We start from the raw sequence: 22,411 nt of genomic DNA, 5'->3' as shown, positions 1-22,411 counted from the left end.
GCAAGTAGCATTCAAAACAAATCAAGATCTAATCATCCTTTAGTCCAGCTCCCACTTCTCCCTAAAAAATAACCTGTTTTTCATTTAACCTTAAAACTACAGATTATCAGGTGGAAGCCCAATGTATAGTAAACATATATGCACACACACATATATAAACTGTATATATAGATATATGTTAAATATATATGTATATACATATATGAAGTAAAGCCAATCAAATTTGAAAACATACAGTGGAAGAACAATTGGTTTTGTATCAATGATTTAATAAGATGAAGATTAAGATACTTATAAAATTATATATAAATATTACAATTATTTCCAAAACATATTACAAGTTGAATGACAATGTATTCCAAAGGGAAGCATAAAATCAAGTCTTCATTTTATAAATAAATAGCTGAATGAAAAGATATTTTGTTTGTTTCTATGTGCCAAAGAAACAGGAGTACACAGCAGGTTTTAATCCAGAAGTTATTAATACAATATCAGGACCACACACACTGTAAGAGAAAGCTGACTTGATGTTAAATATACATGAGAACTAACTGGTAATAAGTGGACTAATATTGCAATTTGATTATTTAGCCCCAATCATACCTTTGAAAATGTCAGGTAGATACAATGTTAACCATTGAGCTCCACATAAATATTTTAAGCAAATCTTCAATTCTGGAATTAACACAGCTACCACAATTCAGGCACATATCAGGGTTACCTGCAGTAGGATCTTTGGCCAATGAGTTATCCAAGGCACTTGTTACTGACTGGAAAAGATTCATTTTCTGAGTTTGCCCTGTGAAAATCAAAAAAAAAATCATTTCGTGTGTTGTAAAATACATAAAAACAACCAGTTTCTTAACAGTTAATTACAACTTGACTAAAATCAAGGTACAAAGAAAGGTATTATGCAAATTGCTGAATTATTTACAATAATACTATAAGATACAAAAGCAATACAGACCTGGAGAAGCTTGTTAATGGGGCAAAATTTACCCATATTAAACAATTTTTTGTAAAAGTATAAAACAGGAAGAAGGAATATAACCAAGTGACTAAATGCGTGTAGACAATAAGACCTATGGAAAGTCAGAAAGGGAGACCCGTCAAAGTGAGTGGTCTGGGAAGAAGCACAGACAGGTGTTAGGAACCTAAGCCATAAGGAATGTGCATGACCAGTGGCATGTGTTAAACACGTCAACAGCAAATGGTCATGGACCATAAAACAATAAGGAAGGGTAAAGATAAACTTTGGTACCCGGAACTGCTGGAGTTTGGAACATACCATAATCTTATGCCTAACCACATCATATTTAGTCCTTCTTATTGTCTTATTACTTAAATAGAATATCTGTGAGCCAGTGTCCATTCCCTAAATGGATTTTTTAGGAGGAATAAATGAAGCAGTACATGTAATACACTCAGAACAGTACCTGACACAGTGAGTGCTGAATAAATATTAGCTATTCATTGTTAGATTCTGGACTCTGTCCATGTCCTTCTATCTTCACCTTAGTACTCTTCTGAATGGTATAGGAAAGCTTCATTTGATAAAGTTCTAAATGTTAGAATTCAGAAACATCATGACATTAGAGCTTCGATTCAAGCTTAGGTGCTGCCCAATGCCCACAGTCATCCCAAAACTTTAAGTCAACTCCTCTGCAAAATTACAATTCAGAGCACAGAACGGCTTCAGCCTAAATCTCCCCTGATCGAGAGGCCCACTCTTTATCCTAGTGCCTGATCTACACGCTGGTAGTCGCCTTAACCCACAGCATGCTGATAACAAATCTTTTCGATACCTGTTGCTTACCCTGATCACTGCCCACCTAACCTCCATGCTATTCATTAGCCTAGTGTGTCCCAACAGTCAAGATCTAATTCCCAGTGTGGGTCACAACAGCTACTGCTGTTGCCTTCAACTGTCTGACCATGGGACATTGGTCACTTGTCCTTTTCCTGGAGACCCATTTTCTTCCCTAGCCTGGCATTGCTCCACAGCAGGTTCTGACATATGACATCTTTCCTCCTTCCATTATCCACCGATACTCCAGACTTCTGACATTCTGCCTACTCTGGCATCTAATGTCTCTCTGATCCTTTCAACAGTACTGAATGCCCAGGGTTCAGGTCTTGGCAATCCCCAGTCAGATACGTCCTCTGCCCTCTGTGCCCACAATCATAGCCTGTTTCTACTCTTATATTTGGTGGAGATAATAGGAATTTACTCAAATATTATTTTATATCACTTATGGCAAAAGATATACAATCATACCACATGTCCATGATTACTTAAAAATTTATTTTTCTTCAGGCTAGGGCTATATCGCTTAATAGATACAGGCATACTTTGTCTTACTGTGCTTCACTTTATTTTGCCCTACAGATATTGCAATTTTTACAAATGGAAACTTTGTAGCAACCCTGTATCTAGCAAGTCTATCAGCATCAGAATCACATTTTCATAATTCTCACAATATTTCAAACTTTTTCATTACTATTACATCTGTTATCATGATCTCTGATCAATGATCTTTGAGGTTACTAGTGTCTTGGGGTGCCACAGCCTTCTGACATTCTGCCATGGCACCCCAAGACAATTACATTAGTAACCTCAATAAATGTTGTGTGTGTTCTCACTGATCCACTGACCAGTCATTCTCCTTTATCTCTCCCTTTCTTCAGGCTTCCCTATTCCTTGAGACATAATAATATGAAAATTAGACCAATTAATAATCCTACAGTGACCTCTAAGTTTTCAAGTGAAAGGAGGAGCTGCATATCTCTCACTTTAAATCGTAAGTTAGAAATGACTAAGCTAAGTACAGAAGGCATGCTGAAAGTCCAGAGAGTCTGAAAGCTAGGCTTCTTGCACCAAATAGCCTAGTTGTGAATGCAAAGGAAAAGTTCTTGAAGAAAAATGTAAACTGTTATTCCAGTAAGCACACAAATGATAAGAAAGCAAAATAGCCTTATTGCTGATATGAAGAAAATTTTAGTGGTCTGAATAGAAAACCAAATCACACACGACATTCCCTTAAGTCAAAGCCTAATCCAGGGCAAGTCCCTAACTCTTTTCAATTCTATGAAAGCTGACAGAGGTGAGGAAGCTGCCGAAGAAAAATCTGAAGACAGCAGAGCTTGGTTCATGAGGTTTAAGAAGAGAAGCCATCTCAGTACATAAAACGGCAAAGTGAAGCATAAAGTGCTGATGGAGAAGCTGCAGTAAATTATCCAGAAGATCTCACTAAGATCATTGATGAAGGTGGCTATACTAAACAAAAGATTTTCAGTGGAGACAAAACAGCTTCTATTGGAAGATGCTATCTTGGATTTTCATAGCTAAAGAGAAGTCAATGCCTGGCTTCAAAGGACAGGTGGACTCTTTTGTAAGGGGCTAATGTAGCTGGTGATTTGAAGTTGAAGCCAATGTTCATTCACCATTCTGAAAGTCCTAGCACCCTTGAGAATTATGCTAAATCCACTCTGCCTGTTCTCTTTCAATGAAACAACAAACCCTGAATGATAGCACATCTATTTATATCAGGGTTTCCTGAATATTTTAAGCCCACTGTTGAAACCTACTGCTCAGGAAAAAAAAAGATTCCTTTCAAAATATTACTGCTCACTGACAATGCGCCTTGGTCACCCAAGTGCTCCGACGGAGATGTATAAGATTAACATTGTTTTCCACAGATCAAAAGAGACAAAGAAGGCCATTACATAATGGTAAAGGGATCAATTCAAAAAGAAGAGCAAACTATCCTAAATATATGCACCCAATACAGGAGCACCCAGATTCATAAAGCAAGTCCTTAGAGACCTACAAAGAGACTCCCATACAATAATAATGGGAGACTTTAACACCCCAATGTCAATATTAGACAGATCAACGAGAAACAAGGTTAACAAGGATATCCAGGACCTGAACTCAGCTCTGCACCAAGTGGACCTAATAGACATCTACAGAACTCTCCACCCCAAATCAACAGAATACACATTCTTCTCAGCACTACATCACACTTATTCTAAAATTGACCACATAACTGGAAGTAAAGCACTTTTCAGCAAATGTAAAAGAACAGAAATAACAACAAACTGTCTCTCAAACCACAGTGCAATCAAATTAGAACTCAGGATTAAGAAACTCACTCAAAACCGCACAACTACACGGAAACTGAACAACCTGCTCCTGAATGACTACTGGGTAAATAAGGAAAAGAAGGCAGAAATAAAGAAGTTCTTTGAAATCAATGAGAGCAAAGACACAACGTACTAGAATCTCTGGGACACATTTAAAGCAGTGTGGAGAGGGAAATTTATAGCTCTAAATGCCCACAAGAGAAAACAGGAAAGATCTAAAATTGACACCCTAACATCACAATTAAAAGAACTAGAGAAGCAAGAGCAAACACATTCAAAAGCTAGCAGAAGGCAAGAAATAACTAAGATCAGAGCAGAACTGAAAGAGATAGAGACAAAAAACCCTTCAAAAAAATCAATGAATCCAGGAACTGGTTTTTTGAAAAGATCAACAAAATTGATAGACCACTAGAAAGATTAATAAAGAAGAAAACAGAGAAGAATCAAATAGATGCAATAAAAAATGATAAAGGAGATATCACCACCAATCCCACAGAAATACAAACTACCATCAGAGAATACTATAAACACCTCTATGCAAATAAACTAGAAAATCTAGAAGAAATGGATAAATTCCTGGACACATACACCCTCCCAAGACTAAACCAGGAAGAAGTTGAATCTCTGAATAGAACAATAACAGGCTCTGAAATTGAGGCAATAATTAATAGCCTACCAACCAAAAAAAGTCCAGGACCAGACGGATTCACAGCTGAATTCTACCAGAGATACAAACAGGAGCTGGTACCATTCCTTCTTCTTGCAGGAAGTCAGGGATCCCAAATGGAGGGACTGGCTGGAGCCATGACAGAGGAACATAAATTGTGAAAATTTCATGGACATTTAACAGTTCCCAAACAATACTTTTATAATTTCTTACACCTGTTTTACTTTAATCTCTTAATTCTGTTATCTTCGTAAGCTGAGGATGTACATCACCTCAGGACCACTGTGATAATTGTGTTAACTGTACAAATTGATTGTAAAACATGTGTGTTTGAACAATATGAAATCAGTGCACCTTGAAAAACAACAGAATAACAGCAATTTTTAGGGAACAAGGGAAGACAACCATAAGGTCTGCCTGCCTGTGGGGTCAGGCAAAAAGAGCCATATTTTTCTTCTTGCAGAGAGCCTATAAACGGACATGCAAGTAGGAGAGATATTGCTAAATTCTTTTCCTAGCAAGGAATATTAATATTAATACCCAGGGAAAGGAATGCATTCCTGGGGGGGGGGGGGAGGGGGGGAAGGCCTATAAACATCCGCTCTGGGAGTGTCTGTCTTATGTGGTTGAGATAAGGACTGAGATACGCCCTGGTCTCCTGCAGTACCCTCAGGCTTATTAGGGTGGGGAAAAACTCCAAGCTGGTAAATTTGTGGTCAGACTGGTTCTCTGCTCTCAAACCCTGTTTTCTGTTGTTTAAGATGTTTATCAAGACAATATGTGCAAAGCTGAAGATAGACCCTTATCAGTAGTTCTGTTTTGCCTTTTGTCCTGTTAGGTCAGAAGCATGTGATCTTTGCTCTGCTTTTTGCCCTTTGAAGCATGTGATCTTTGTACCTACTCCCTGTTTTAAACCCCCTCCAATTTTGAAACCCTTAATAAAAAACTTGTTGGTTTGAGCCTCAGGTGGGCATCATGGTCCTACCAATATGGGATGTCACCCCCGGCGGCCCAGCTGTAAAATTCCTCACTTTGTACTCTTTCTCTTTATTTCTCAGCCAGACGACACTTATGGAAAATAGAAAGAACCTACGTTAAAATACTGGGGGCGGGTTCCCCCGAAACCTTCTGGAAATATTCCAATCAATAGAAAAAGAAGGAATCCTCCCTAACTCATTTTATGAGGCTAACATCATCCTGATACCAAAGCCTGACAGACACAACAAAAAAAGAGAATTTTAGACTAATATCCCTGATGAACATCAATGCAAAAATTCTCAGTAAAATACTGGCAAACCAAATCCAGCAGCACATCAAAAAGCTTATCCACCACAATCAAGTCAGCTTCATCCCTGGGATGCAAGGCTGGTTCAACATATGCAAATCAATAAACATAATCCATCACATAAACACAACCAATGACAAAAACCACATGATTATCTCAATAGATGCAGAAAAGGCCTTCGACAAAATTCAACAGCCCTTCATGATAAAAACTCTCAATAAACTAAGTATTGATGGAACATATCTCAAAATAATAAGAGCTATTTATGACAAACCCACAGCCAATATCATACTAAATGGGCAAAAACTGGAAGCATTCCCTTTGAAAACTGGCACGAGACAAGGATGCCCTCTCTCACCACTCCTATTCAACATAGTGTTGGAAGTTCTAGCCGCAATCAGGCAAGAGAAAGAAATAAAGGGTTTTCAATTAGGAAAAGAGGAAGTAAAATTGTCCCTGTTTGCAGATGACATGATTGTATATTTAGAAAACCCCATCGTCTCAGCCCAAAATCTCCTTAAGCTGATAAGCAAATTCTGCAAAGTTTCAAGATACAAAATCAATGTGCAAAAATCACAAGCATTCCTATACACCATTAACAGACAGAGAGCCAAATCATGAGTGAACTCCCATTCACAATTGCTACAAACAAAATAAAATACCTAGGAATCCAATTTACAAGGAATGTGAAGGACCTCTTCAAGGAGAACTACAAACCACTGCTCAACAAAATAAAAGAGGACACAAACAAATGGAAGAATATTCCATGCTCATGGATAAGAAGAATCTGTTTGTGAAAATGGCCATAATGTCCAAAGTAACTTATAGATTCAGTGCCATCCCCATCAAGCTACCAATGACTTTCTTCACAGAATTGGAAAAAACTACTTTAAAGTTCATATGGAACCAAAAAAGAGCACACATAGCCAAGATAATCCTAAACAAAAAGAACAAAGCTAAAGGTATCACACTACCTGACTTCAAACTATACTACAAGGCTACAGTAACCAAAACAGCATGGTACTGGTACCAAAACAGAGATATAGATCAATGGAACAGAACAGAGGCCTCAGAAATAATGCCACAAATCTACAACCATCTGATCTTTAATAAACCTGACAAAAATAAGAAATGGGGAAAGGATTCCCTATTTAATAAATGGTGCTGGGAAAACTGGCTAGCCATATGTAGAAAGCTGAAACTGGATCCCTTCCTTACACCTTATACAAAAATTAACTCAAGATGGATTAAAGACTTAAATGTTAGACCTAAAACCATAAAATCCCTAGAAGAAAACCTAGGCATTACCATTCAGGACATAGGTATAGGCAAGGACTTCATGACTAAAACATCAAAAGCAATGGCAACAAAAGACAAAATAGACAAAGGGGATCTAATTAAACTAAAGAGCTTCTGCACGGCAAAATAAACTATCATCAGAGTGAACAGGCAACCTACAGAATGGGAGAAAATTTTCGCAATCTACCCATCTGACAAAGGGCTAATATCCAGAATCTACAAAGAACTCAAACAAATTTACAAGAAAAAGACAAACAAACCCATCAAAAAGTGGGCAAAGAATATGAACAGATACTGCTCAAAAGAAGACATCTACGCAGCCAACAGACACATGAGAAAATGCTTATCATCACCGGTCATCAGAGAAATGCAAATCAAAATCACAATGAGATACCATCTCACACCATTTAGAATGGCAATCATTAAAAAGTCAAGAAACAACAGATGCTGGAGAGGATGTGGAGAAATAGGAACACTTTTACACTCTTGGTGGGAGTGTAAATTGGTTCAACCATTGTGGAAAACAGTGTGGAAATTCCTCAAGGATCTAGAACTAGAATTACCATTAGACCCAACAATCCCATTACTGGGTATATATCTAAAGGATTATAAATCATGCTACTATAAAGACACATGCACATGTATGTTTATGGTGGCACTATTCACAATAGCAAAGACTTGGAACCAACCCAAATGTCTATCAATGATAGAGTAGATTAAGAAAATGTGGCACATATACACCATGGAATACTATGCAGCCATACAAAATGATGAGTTCATGTCCTTTGCAGGGACTTGGATGAAGCTGGAAACCATCATTCTCAGCAAACTATCACAAGGACAGAAAACCAAACACCACATGTTCTCACTCATAAGTGGGAAATGAACAATGAGATCACTTGGACACAGGGCGGGGAACATCACACACCAGGGCCTGTCGGGGATTGGGAAGCTGGGGGAGGGATAGCATTAGAAGAAATACCTAATGTAAATGATGAGTCGATGGGTGCAGCAAAACAACATGGCACATACCTATGTATCAAACCTGCACGTTGTGTACATGTACCCTAGAACTTAAAGTATAATGAAAAAAAAAAGGAAAAAAAAGATTAACATTGTTTTCATGCCTGCTAATACATCAATTCTGTGGCTCACAGATCAAGGAATAATTTCTACTTTCAAGTCTTATTATTTAAGAAATACATTTTGTAAAGCTATATCTGCCATAAATGATTACTCTGATGGATCTGGGCAAAGTAAATTGAAAATATTCTGGGAAGGACTATTCTAGATGCCATTTAGAATGTTCATGGTTCATGAAATTTCAAAATGTCAACATTGGCCAGGCGTGATGGCTCACACTTGAAATCCCAGCACTTTGTGAGGCCAAGGGGGGTGCGGATCACTTGAGGCCAGGAGTTCGAGACCAGCCTGGCTAACATGGTGAAACCCCATCCTCTACCAAAAATACAAAAAATTAGCCCAGTATGGTGGTGCACACCTGTAATCCCAGCTACTCAGGAGGCTGAGGCACAAGAATCACTTGAACCCAGGAGGTGGAGGTTGCAGCGAGCCAAGATTATGCCACTGCACTCCAGCCTGGGTGACAGAGTGAGACTCTGTCTCAAAAAACAGTAAAAAAGAAGTCAACATTTATAGGAGTTTGAAATAAATTGATTTCAACCCTCATGGATGACTTCATTTATTCATTCATTCATTCGTTCATTTTATTTTTTTTGCAACCTCCACCTCCCAGGATCAACCAATTCTCACACCACAGCCACCCCAGGGATTACAGGCATGCGCTAGCATGCCTGCTAATTTTTTTGTATTTTTAGTAGAGCCCAGGTCTCACATGCTGCCCAGGCTGGTCTCAAACTCCTTAGCTCCGATGATCCGCCAGCCTTGGCCTCCCAAAGTGGTAGGATTACACGCATGAGCCACCATGCCCAGCCTCATGGATGACTTTGAGGGATTCAAAACTTCAGAGAAGAACGTAACTGCAGACGTGGTAGAAATAGCAAGAGAACTAGAAGTGCAGCCTGAAGATGTGACTGAATTGCTACAATCTCATGATAAAACTTCAATGGATGAGGAGTTGCTCTTTACGGATGCAACCTGAAGAACTCAAAGAAAGTGGAGTCTTGAGATGGAATCTATTACTTTCTATGAATTCAAAAAAAAAGTGGATCCTTGAGATGAAATCCATTGCTGATGAAGATGCCATGAACACTTTGAAATGACAACAAAGGACTTACAATATTACACAAACTTAGCTGATAAAGAAGTGGCAGGGTTTGGGAGAATTGATTTCAATTCTGAAAAAAGTTCTACTGTGGTAAAATGCTATCAAACAGCATCTCATGCTACAGAGAAATCTGTCATGAAAGGAAGATTCTATCAATGCAGCAAACTTCATTGTTGTCTTTTTTTTTTTAATGAAGTTGCCACAGCCACCACAACCTTCAGCAACCACTACCCTGATCAGTCAGTAGCTATCAACATCAAGGCAAGACCCTCCACCAGCAAAAAGATTATGACTTGCCAAAGTTTCAGATGATTGTTGGCAATTTTTATCGATAAAGTATCTCTTAATTAAAGTATGTACATTGATCTTTTAGATATAATGCTATTGCACACTTACTAGACTACAGTACAATGTAAACATGTTAATATGCACTGGGAAACCAATACATTTGTGTGACTCACTTTATTGTAATATTCACTATATTGCAATATTCATTTTATTGTAGTGGTCCGGAGCCAAACCCACAATATGTCCGAGGTAGGCCTGTACTTTCCTTAAATCCTTCTCGATTTTATAAATATTCTTCAAGTGTATATTGGTGCCCAGCTTCAGAAGATAATAGTCTTGGGTAAACATTTTTCCCAATCACAGTGACATCCCACTGACTCTCCTATTGTATACATTTCATAAAGTAAGATCTTGACTTGTCTATGAGGATTTCCATAGCTAAGAACCTAGCCAGAATAAAAATGTACTGAGACCAGCTTGGTTGGGGAGACACTAACCCAGTGGTGCTAGAGGAATTAAAGACACACACATACAGAAATATAGAGTTGTGGAGTGGGAAATCAGGGGTCTCACAGCCTTCAGAGCTGAGAGCCTCGAACAGAGATTTACCCACATATTTATTGACAGCAAGCCAGTGATAAGCATTGTTTCTATAGATTATAGATTAACTAAAAGTATTCCTTACAGGAAACAAAGGGATGGGTTGGGCTAGTTATCTGCAGCAGGAGCATGTCCCTAGGCACAGATCGCTCATGCTATTGTTTGTGGTCTAAGAATGTCTTTAAGCGGTTTTCCGCCCTGGGTGGGCCAGGTGTTCCTTGCCCTCATCCCCGTAAACCCACAACTCTGCAGCGTGGGCATCATGGTCATCAAGAACATGTCACAGTGCTGCAGAGATTCTCTTTATGGCCAGTTTTGGGGCCAGTTTATGGCCAGATTTGGGGGCCTATTCCCAACAAAATGTCTAAATATCTAAGTTGCTATTTATTTCAAGTCGGCTGAACATTCAGATTAATACTGAATGACATGATATCTTATTGCACTGATGCTCGGCAAGTTATTAGTAGGGAGGAAGCAAAGACTTTAATAATAAAAATCATACAAAGTAAACATTTCAATTATTGTCTGATAACCACAAAGAATCTATTCGTCTTGTATAAAATAATTTACCAGTAAGGGTATTTAAAGGTAATTATTTCCATGTGAATACCTAAACTTTCACTCCTGAATAGTTTTTCAAACAGATTCAAAATTTTAGGGTTTTGGATTAATTGCTATTCTACCAGATACTTTTCTAAGTTTTAAATTACAAATTTTAATGGAGCAGCATTTACTTTTCATTTCTTTTTTAAAGTTACAGCATGATTTGTGGACAAGGCAAGAAGAAATCACAAGTTATTCACAGGTAATTTTTTTTAATTTTTATTTTCCTTAGAGTTATTTATTCTCCTAGAGGTTACATCAAAGACTATTCATAGACTATGCTTATGTCTGCCATAGTAAGATAAACCTACTTATAGCATGTGCTAACCAAAGCTGTACTGCTGGTAAGACTGTTAAAAAATAATCTATATACATCACTAAAAATTTATTAAGCACAGTTACCTAATTATGCAATCACACAGTACTAATAAATGACTGCTACATTTTAAAACCAGACTGGTAATTCTTTTTCAAGATAAAAAGGTATAGCAAAACAAACAACAACAAAATACAGCAGCACACTTTCTCCTATATCAAGGATGCAAGTTAATGGTTGCCTATTGTTAAAACAGGGCTCTGTGGCTGGCATTGAGTTGTTTAATTGAAATTGTACTAAGTAAAGAATCATGAATATGCAGGTCATCAGCACTGCTGAAAAAATGAGGTGACATATAGGCAGAATGTAAAGACCATAATGGAACATAAGTTCCAAGAGGACTGGTATCCTTAAATGCTTTTGATCAGAGCTGTGTCTTCAGTGCTCACAACAGGGCCTGACATGTAATAGGTGCTAAATAAATATTTGTTGAATGAATGAATGAACACATGCAAACACTATTTCAATAAAGGTTTAAGGAAACTAAAAGAAAAATATTAACCAACAACTTAAAGAGAAAGAAATGTGTAAGAAAAAAGACCTACCAATGTCACATTCAAAGACAAACTGCAGGAAGGGGGCAAATGAGAGGTGTTATTGCATCAACAGTCTGATGGGGTAGGTCTTTAATAACTATGCAGTATGCAGCAGTGTTAAAGGGAAAGAGAAGCCTCCCACAGGGATAGAGCATCTGAGGAAAAGGGCAAATGTCAGCAATCTCCAGAAATAAATAAGGCCAAGAGCAGAGCACATGGTCAGTGAGTGGATTTATAGCTTAGACCCAAACACATAAAAATATACAGCTATGATACAGAAAATTAGGGACTACTTGCAGAAAGTGAAGGTTGTGCCAATACGTTCGGCACTGGCTTTCCTCTGTACTGCCTAGTTATTGATATAGACCTGTGTGTTACAGCACATCCTCATCATATTCCTCTTAGAAACTCCAGCATTGGGAGGCCGAAGGGGGTGGATCATGAGGTCAGGAGATTGAGACCATCCTTGCTAACACGGTAAAACTCCGTCTCTACTAAAAATACAAAAAATTAGCCAGGCATGGTGGCAGGCGCCTGTAGTTCCAGCTACTTGGGAGGCTGAGGCAGGAGAATGGTGAGAATCTGGGAGGCAGAGCCTGCAGTGGGCCAAGATCGCGCCACTGCACTCCAGCCTGGGTGACAGAGCGAGACTCTGTCTCAAAAAAAAAAAAAAGAAACCCCAGCATTTATTACAGTGCGTAACACACAAGTGACAATCAGTATATGCCTGGTGAAGTATGATGAATGATGTCAATGAAACAATCTGGCACTAATTCACATCATGAAATAACAGGATACTAAGAAACTACCTGTTTTCCCCAACAAAACCTCTACCCTCCATCCAGATACCCTATTCTCCAGGAATCCCTTTCTATTGACCAGGTATGTACCTCTATCTTATTCTAAACTCTACTAAGAGTTAGCCAGCAGCTACTTCATAAAATAAGACTGAGGGAGAACCCAAAATGTCAGGGACAGAACATTTTGTATTAAAATGTAAATGGGCCAGGCACAGTAGTACGTGACGATAGTCCCAACTACTCAAGAGGCTGAGGCAGGAGGATCACTTGAGCCCAGGAGAGTTCAGGGTTGTACTACATGATGATTGTGGCTGTGAATAGCCACTGCACTTCAGCCTGGGCAACATAGCAAGACCCCTTCTCTTAAAAAAAATGAAATGAAAGATCCATAAAGGCAATTGCCTTTGTAAGGTACCAGTGTGTATCACATATCCATGATAAGAAAGGAAGTAAATGATATTGGCAGAGGATGAGGAAGGGTCAACTAAAGACAACAAAAGTGAGAGGAACAAAACTGTAAAGTTGAAGAGACTGGGTCTAGAGTCCCTGGGTTGCCCCATCTCAGGGCACCTGGTAACTTCTGTCAAGAAACAATGGTGCTTCCCTTCCTTTAAGCTGGTTCCTCTACTCAATCTCTAAGTGGTTTTAAAACCCCCTTTATATGTTGGTGACTCCCAAATGGTTATCTCCAACCCAGCCAGGCCTCTCCTCTGAACTCCTGACTTTTATATCCAACAGTCATCAGTTCTCCACTTGAGTTTCTTGAGCTTTTCAACAAGCACAAACTGAATTCTTGTGTCGGCTCCCAAAACTAATCTTTTCCATCTTAGCAAACAGCACTACCCTCCACCCAGGTTCCCGTGCCACAAACCAGTGAGGTATCTTCAATGTCTTCCTTTTTTTCATCCTTCACATCCAACCTATCAAATCCTACTTCCAAAATATAGCTTAAATCTAGCAGCACTAGCCAGGCGTGGTGGCTCATGCCTTTTATCCCAGCACTTTGGGGGGCCAAAGCAAGAGGACTGCTTGAGCCCAGGAGTTCAAAACCAGCCTGGGCAACATGGTGAAACCCTGTCTCTACAAAAACTACAAAAAATTAGCCAGGCATGGTGGTGCATGCCTGTAGTCCCAGCTACCCTGGAGGCTGAGTATGAGGATCACCTGAGCCTGGGAAGTAGAGACTGCAGTGAGCCATGATTGAGCCACTGCACTCCAGCCTAGACAAGAGAGTGAGACCCTGTATTTAATTTAAAAAAAAAAAAAAAATCTAGCACTACTACATTCTATTCCAGAGCTTGCCATTTCTTTCCTTTGAGGCAGAATAGGGTCTGGAGGCAGGGAACCTAAGGCCAACTCATGCTGACTTCCTAGAACTAAATCAAAAGGAAAACCCCAACCCCAACTTCCCATGCCCAAGTAACAAAAGGACCAGAAGCCACTCCCTTTGCAACCCTCCTGCCCCTTTTCTGCGTGGCAGATGAAAAATTTGAAGTACCTTTGATTGATCCCCTCCCACAACCAATAAGGCTAGTCATGGGCCAAGTCTTCATTTGCATAGGAGTATAACTTTGTAACTTCACTTCAGCCTCTGAATGGTTGCTTTCTGTGACCAATCAGACATTTGCATAGGGTGTAAATTTGTAACTTCAGCTTCTGATTGGTTGCGGAAAGTGACCAACCCCAGAAAATTCTGTAACCTGCAATCTTCAGCCACTTGCTCCAGCCGGCTCCCACTCTGTGGAGTGCATTTTTCATTTTCAATAAATCTCGGCTTTTGTTGCTTCATTTCTTCCTTGCTTTCTTTGTGCCTTTTGTCCAATTCTTTGTTCAAAATGCCAAGAACCTGGACATCCTCCACCAGTAACGTATTTTGGAAAGCCAGCCAGGAGGTAAGCCCAAAATTGGAGATTTATTTTTCTTCTCCTTTTCCTCTCTGCTCCATACAGGGGAATGCTTTTTTCTCTTTTCCCTTTCCAACTTGGGCCCTTCAGCGCACAATGCCTAAGCACAGAGGCAACTGCAGGTTTCTGGCCGGGGCCACACTCCAGTGAAACCAAGAGTTTTCTATGTGGAAGCACCTGACCACCACCGCCCAGTTTGGGTGAGAGGCCTGAGTCCTTTCCTTTTTTTCTTTTTCAGTCTTTCAGTGGCCATTTCCTAGTAGCTCCCTGATAATTGTGGGCAACTGGCCGGGGCCACTTTCCAGTGTTACCTGAAGGCCAAGGGGGATAGCTGCCCATACCAGGAGGGGGAAGGAGAGGACTCTTTTCTATCTTTTCCAGCTATAGTCCATGATCCTTACGTGTGTTGCAGTTGGCCATGGCAGCTCATCCAGGGTGAATTCACACGTTTCAGGTGACTTAAACTTTGTTTTCTTATGTTAAATTCTCCTACAGGGTTCTTATGCCAAATTATCCTATAGGTTAACCAGTAATGGCAAACAATAATGTCTCTTAGGAGTTTTGACCTTTCTCCTATTCTATCTGACTTGCTAAGGACAAAAGAAATGCACCCACCTCCGGTTCCTAACATTAAAGTTCATGGCTAACACTCTAGTGGAACGGGAAGCAAGGGAAAGCATGGTCTTATCAAATCATAAGTATGCTAGAAGTTGAGGCTTTCATCCAGGGACAAAACAAATTTCAAAGTAGGCCATCACCTCTGGAGGGAAAACATACAAAGCAGCACCCATGCCCAACTAAGGTCAGAGACGTCTGACACTCTAAGATTGGATCCCAAACGGGAACACCCCGGGGGATCCAACTCCAGACCTGAACCTCTCCAAAGGGGATGCCCTCGGCAGAGGTTCTGAGGTCTAGCACAAAGGCCTCCTTGGAATTTTCTCTCACAGGTGACAATGGGACAGTCTGGACACTCTTGGGGCTTGTTTGTTGCTGCAGCAGCTGGACTGTGCTGCAGTCGTTGTTTGTGTGTGTTTGATATAGTAATGGGAAATAAGGATTCAGTAAACTTGATATTCTTTTGCAATACTGTTTGGCCCAGTATTGCTTGGAATTCTGGAGTTTGCTGTTGAATGGGAAGGTGGGATGGAGGTGCATGTATCCAGGCTTTTGTGCTGCTGTTCTAACTAGGGTTGGCCTGGTTAGCATGTGGTGTTCTCCTTTGGTGCTGTTCGGCCCCAGTGTTTGGAGTCTGGGGAGGTTTGGCCTTTAAAAATCAAACTACCATGGAAACTGCTTGACCTGAAATTTTGGTTCACAGCCTTCACTGGATTACCCATTGGGTCAAACAGTAAAACCAGTGGGCTTATATTGCTATCTCATGGCTAGAGTTCCAAGGTAAAAAGCTATTGGATCTTCATTTGTGTTTGTGTATACATGTCTAGATGTGTTTATTTGTATGTACACTTACTGTTATATGTTGTGTCTACCAGATTGGCTTATAATTAAAGGAGCACTCATAAATTAAGTAAATAAGTCTAAGCAATTTTCAAGTTCACATGACTTAAGTATAACTTTACTAAACAAGCTGGCACTGGAGTACTTACTGGTCATGTGCCTAGAGTGAATTTCTTCATTGCACAGTATGTATGGCGATACTGGTGGAATTAAGGATATTGAGTTGTGTATCAGGAATAAAATATTCATTATGTGGTTTTCTGGGGGGCTCTGGGTAACACTGTAGCCCCCCGGGTAGACTAAGTAGGAAAAATTTAGAGATGGTTTCCTGTCTATTTGTTTTTGCTTCTAATTTTCATTTGTTTGCTATTTGTTCTCCTTTAGGTTTTACTTGTGTATGCATATATATAAAACCATAGACATTTTTTAGTTTCTAGTGGAAGGCTTTTATTTGGTTCTGAGAATAGTTATTTTGTTTCCTGCGAATTTCCAGCAAGTCATCATGTGTTCTATTTATTTGGAATTCCTAGGCTACCTATTTCAGGCCTGCAGGAATTGATGGAGCCCACCAGCCACTTGGAATTTGGTTGATTTGGCTTGCCTCTGATAATCTGCACAGCAAAGACTCTTGCTTCAAATGCAAGAAAAACGAGAATTGGATAAAGGACTATATTAAGCCCCTGCCAGTCCCCTGCCAAAAATGCGAGAGCATCAGTTACAACCCCTGGCACTGGAAGATTGACTGGCCCTGCTCCCACCAAGGGGTTCAATAAGGCAAAACTCTAGCAGTGCAAAAGAGAAATTAGATGAAGACTGAAGCAACCCAGGGTCTTCCTCACTGCCCCTGTTCAGGAACATCGTAATTACTACTGAGGAGCCCCCAGGTAACTCTGGATGTCATGGGCACCCAAATTCAGTTTCTTTTCAATACAAATTCAGTTTCTTTCCTTACTACTTATGTAGGAAAACTTTCCTCCCAGTCCACGACCATTATGGGAATGGAAGGAAAGCCACAAGTAAGATCCTTTATTCCTCCTTTGATTTGTCAAATTGAGAAACAAATCTTCCAACAGTAATTTCTAGTAGTATCAAGCTGCCCAGGCCCCCTGTTAAAAAGAGATATTATGGTTAAAATAGGGGCACTACTACAATTTAAGCATCATCTGGTGAAATTGCTAATAGTCAAAAATACAGACACTGTCCCAGACCACATTAATAAACAGGTTAACACACTGGCATTGTATACTGGAAAACCAAGGAAGGCTAAAACAGCAGTGCCAGCCAAAATACAGCTTAAAGACCCCTAGCTATTTATTTTCCCAATCAAAAACAATACCCAATTAAGCTGGAAGCAAGGAAAGGCCAAGCATCCACAGCTAAGGTATTACTTACCCATGGGCTCTTAAGACCCACTGGTAGGTCCACCCATTGGTGGCAGATCCATATACCCTCCTGGCTCAGGTGCCAAGGGATGCTAAATGGTTCTCAGTCCTAGACCTAGAAGATGCTTCCTTTTCCATTCCTCTGGCCCCAGAATCCCAATACCTTTTTGCCTTTGAATGGGAAAATCCTAATACCAGAGAAAAACAACAATACACTTGGACAGTTCTCCCTCAGGGTTTTCAGGATAGCCCCCATTGCTTTGCCTGGGCCTTAGAGAGGGATCTGAGGGGTCTGCAATTAATTAAGAAATGGGAGTATACTCCAGTATATGGATGACCTCCTTGTGTATAGCCCAATCCTGGATGAAAAAACTACAAAAAGTTTGAATTTCCTGGCAGATAGGGGATACCAAGTGTCCAAAACGAAGGTTCAGATTACCCTCCGACAGGTCCATGATCACATCCTTAGCAGCTAGCAGAGAGTATGGCATCCAGGAGAAAATAAAAATGCAGAGAATGACTGAATAAACAAACTCACATCCATACAATGCCCAAGAATCAGGGGCATGGAGAAGCCAGGATGAACTGTTCTCAGAGAACAACACAGTGTAATAAAGGGAGCAAACATGCCAGCATAAAGCAGCCTAAGTGTCACCAACTCAGAGTCTAATCTGACTACCTCCTTTTAAGCAGTACCTTTTATATGTCAAAACAACCAAAATAAAAGAGTGAAAAGTATTTGCAGGACATGTGAAAAGCGGAAAGTTAGTATGTTCTTCAATATTTTTTAACAGACAAAATCTTAGTATATAAGTAGTGTGGGAGGCTTTGGAGTAAGACACATCAGGATTCAAACTCTGGCTCTGCTACTTACCAGACTTGGGTAAGTACTAACATTTCTGAGCCTCAATTTTCTCATCTTTAAAATGAGCATAATATTGTCTAGTTCACAAGGTTACTGTGAGGATTATAAACTGATGTCTAACACAACACCTGGAAAAGAGCAGCTATGCAATAATGGTAGATAGTATTGATAGGAAAAATACTGAGTATACTTTTAAAAATATGTAAATACATCTAATATTCAATTCTTAAGTAAAAATAAATCAATTTAACAAAAACATGAGAAAATATTCCTCAACGGAAATGAAACAAAAATTAAAACAAAGTACAGTTAGCACAAAATATCCAAGAGTGTACATGAACACACCTAATTTTAGCATTAATATCCAATACTCACACTATTATACATATCATGGGGTATAAACGGGTATAAATTTGAACTATGCACTTAAAATCCATTAAAGTATTCAGGACTCTATCCTAAAGAAATAATCTCAGATACATAAAACCCATATGCATGAAATGCTTGTATCTGCATTATTTACAAAATTGCAAAATTTTAACAACAAAAACATAATGGTAATTATTTAAAGGTTCCACTTATTGACTGAATGCTTGATTCTCAGTTGTCAAACAGTGTTAAGTATATTATAGACATTGTTTTATGTAGCCCTCACAACAACCTTCTGAAGTAGGTATTATTATTAACCCCTTACATATAAAGAAACTGAGGCTTACAGAGGATAAGTAGTAACTCCAAAGTTATAGACAGCCAAGGCAAGATCAAACTTAGGACAATCTGATTCCGGGGTCAAGAATTTAACTTGTAAAAGACTTGTAGCATCTCTACTCCATGGAACATTTCTTCTAAATTCTCAAGAAGGTTATAAAAACTCCAGTGAATTGTAGGATAATTCTTCCGACTAAATAAGTTGTATTTGTATTAAAACTAAAAGTATGGAAAACACGAAACTAAAAGGAAATACCTGTAAGGATACACCCAAAATGTTAGCAATATTTACTGCAGTGGGTGGTGATTTTTGTTTTTTGGTTTTTTTGGGTTTTTTTTGAGACAGAGTCTTGCTCTGTCACCAGGCTGGAGTGCAGTGGCACGATATCAGCTCACTGCAACCTCTGCCTCCCAGGTTCAAGCGATTCTCCTCCCTCAGCCTCCCGAGTAGCTGGGACTACAGGCATGCGCTGCCACGCCCAGCTAATTTTTGTATTTTTGGTAGAGACCGGGTTTCACCATGTTGGCCAGGATGGTCTCGATCTCTTGACCTGGTGATCCACCTGCCTCCGCCTCCCAAAGTGCTGGGATTACAGACGTGAGCCACTGCGCCCAGCAGATTTTTTTTTTTTTTTTTACTTTTTATCCATTATCCAAATTATCTGTTAATATGTTTGTATTATTTTTAAAATAAGAACAAGTTTATATATATCATGATATATATCATGATAACATGATAGCATTTTACTTGGATTTTAGTAAGTTTACAACTATGGAAAGTTGGACTATTTCTCAAGTATTAGACCAAAATTTCTTTGCTTTGAAGACAGAATTTGCTTTGAAGACAGAATTGAGGGCTCATCTTGGTGGTGGAAAAAAAAAAAAAAACACCTACTATTAACCTTTATGGTACCTACTGTTTCACAATACTGGGACGCCCTCCAAGTAAATTATATCTACACGCATCTTAGTACATTGTTTAGAATGGAAGCTCTGGAATCTGATCAATTAGATTCCAAAGCTGGAGCTTTGGAGCTACCACTAACTTACCTGTGTAATCTTGGTCAAACTGTCTCAAGACTCCATTAACCTAACTGCAAAATGGGAATAAAATCTTTACTAACCTTTTAAGGTTGTCCTAACCCTCAAATGAGATGATGAAACATACACACAGCGCCTGACCCTGGTAAGAACTCAATAACTGTTCATTCTTATCCACAAGACACACTTCCAAAAATGTCAGCTCTAGCATGCACATGAGAAGTTATTAGACAAGGAAGCAATACATGTTTCCCTACAGTTTCCTGATATTCTGAAGAGAGACACTGGATCTGATATTCTGATGAGAGACATTACATGAAACTTGCAGAAATGGTAAAAATCATGCAACAGTCATACTATGAGGAGTTTGCTATATGCCCTTCCTATGGCTTCCTCCTCCCATCACCTTCACCTCCTTGGCTAAGTGGCAGCATAGCCCAGGACAAGCTCAGTACTAAGCTCAAGTAGAAAGTCTGAATTCTTTCACATCTCTAGGAAGGACCTGTTCTGTGACCTTGGGAAAATCAATTCAATTACTCAGAATTCTGTAGGTAAGAAGAAACCAAGGGACATATATATATATGCGCATATATATATATGCATATATATGCGCATATATATGCATATATATGCGCATAACTATATCCACACATATATATATGTGTGTGGATATATACACACACACACACATACACACACATATTTCTGTATGTAAGAAGAAACCAAGGGACTGAGTAACTGAATTGATTTTATATACATATATATTTTATATATAATATATATAATATACATATATAAATTTTATATATAATATATATAATATACATATATATTTTATATATAATATATATAATATACATATATATTTTTTATATATAATATATAATATACATTTAAAATATATATATATATAAAGATATATATATATCTTTTAAATGCCTCTACCTAAGCTAGTGGCCCAGTCCTGGGCAGGCTGGAACAACACCTAAGGCCTGGGTTGAGAAAGCAAGGACGGAGGACAGAGAAAAGGGAGGCGTTCCCTGGGCACCACCCCTCCACCCTCAGGCTCTTCCAGGTGGCAGTATGCCCTCTCACCCATCTCAAAGTTGCGGGGGAGGGGGGACTGCGTCTCGAGGGCCGAACAGTCACAAAAATAGAGCAAGAAGTGAACCACAGTTAGACCCTGGGGCAAGTAGGTTCCAGAGAGTCAGGAAGTTAATAAGCTGGGATGCAAGGATTGCAGCCTGCCGGCCCCTGCCCCTCGCGGGCGCCTGCGAGCCTGGGAGTCCGGGCTGCAGCGGGACCGAGTGGGCAGTCCCTGGGCTCACCGTACTCCCGGGGCTCCGGATCTGGCTGGAAAGTAAAATGAGCCACCTGCCGCCTCTGGGCCGCATCCTCGACAGTCGCGGCGGGGTGCAGAAAGCCCCGCGCCAGCCCCGCGCCAGGGAGCCGACGCCAGTGCCCCTCAGCCCCTGCCGCCCTGAGCCTGAGTAGCCAGCCGGCAGCCGCCGCTACAACCGCCATCCCCGCTCACCACCGGGATTCTCAGGCTATGCAGCCGCACGCCGCCTGCGGGGAGGGCGGAACACCCGAGGAGGCTTCCACATTGGTCGGGCCAGAGGGGCGGTCCCATGAAACGGACCAATCGGAACTGGAAATTTAGGGGCGGGGAAGGCGACGTGACGAGCTGGTCGGCTTCTGCTCCTTGTGCGCATGCGGAAGAGGGGAAGTGTGGGCTAGAGGTGGCGCCAATGAAATAGTTTCTGGGGTGGAGCCTCCCCGAGGTCGGCCATGCGGGCCTCGGGTGAGGACCCGAGTTTGCAAAGTTCCACACAGTGCCTGGAGGCGATCTTTTCCGGTGTCATTTACAGTGCCATTTCCAATGGTTTTTTTTTTTCATTTTAACATCCATACTTTTTTTTAAATGTAACCCTTTTTTATCCTGTCCTGTCTCTATTATTGTGTGAGAGGTGAAGAGAGCTACTGATTGGCATTGGTTATTGTTTTGACTTTCGAAAAACTGCTGTAGTCACTGCTCAAAGCTTTCACTCCTTATTCACACCCTCCTTAAAATGCTTAATAAGCATATAGAGATTTTTATTGATTTCGTTTTTCCACATTTAAATGAGAGATGAAAGAGGTAAACTTAGATTTCATCCTGCAAATCCACTGAATAGGAATTCAGATACATTTTGCCCAGAAGTA

The 22,411-nt window shown here is 40.0% G+C and overlaps 1 protein-coding gene across 11 annotated transcripts in view; it reads right to left on the bottom strand.

The window, feature by feature from the left end:
• The window catches only part of BCKDHB (branched chain keto acid dehydrogenase E1 subunit beta), a 360,230-nt gene extending 338,391 nt beyond the window's left edge, over positions 1-21,839 (bottom strand). For 10 of the 11 annotated variants that reach the window (XR_010158080.1, XR_008548591.2, XR_010158079.1 and 7 more), the window contains exons 1-2: positions 21,535-21,809; positions 722-799 (exon numbers count right to left, since the gene is read on the bottom strand). Coding sequence is in view for 7 of the 11 variants with exons in the window: in XM_054686078.2 (XP_054542053.1) it covers positions 722-799; positions 21,535-21,730 (274 nt within the window). In the remaining 4 variants the exon portion in view is untranslated. Of the gene's footprint in view, positions 1-721; positions 800-21,534 lie in introns of all 11 variants that reach the window. The other variant, XM_024357306.3, reaches the window with a different exon arrangement.
• Positions 21,840-22,411: the final 572 nt, after the last annotated feature.

Source organism: Pan troglodytes, chromosome 5 (genome assembly GCF_028858775.2).
Source record: "Pan troglodytes isolate AG18354 chromosome 5, NHGRI_mPanTro3-v2.0_pri, whole genome shotgun sequence".
Classification (NCBI taxonomy): domain Eukaryota; kingdom Metazoa; phylum Chordata; class Mammalia; order Primates; family Hominidae; genus Pan; species Pan troglodytes.
The sequence above is the reverse complement of the archived record's forward strand: the minus strand, read 5'-3'. Positions and strand labels throughout refer to the sequence as shown.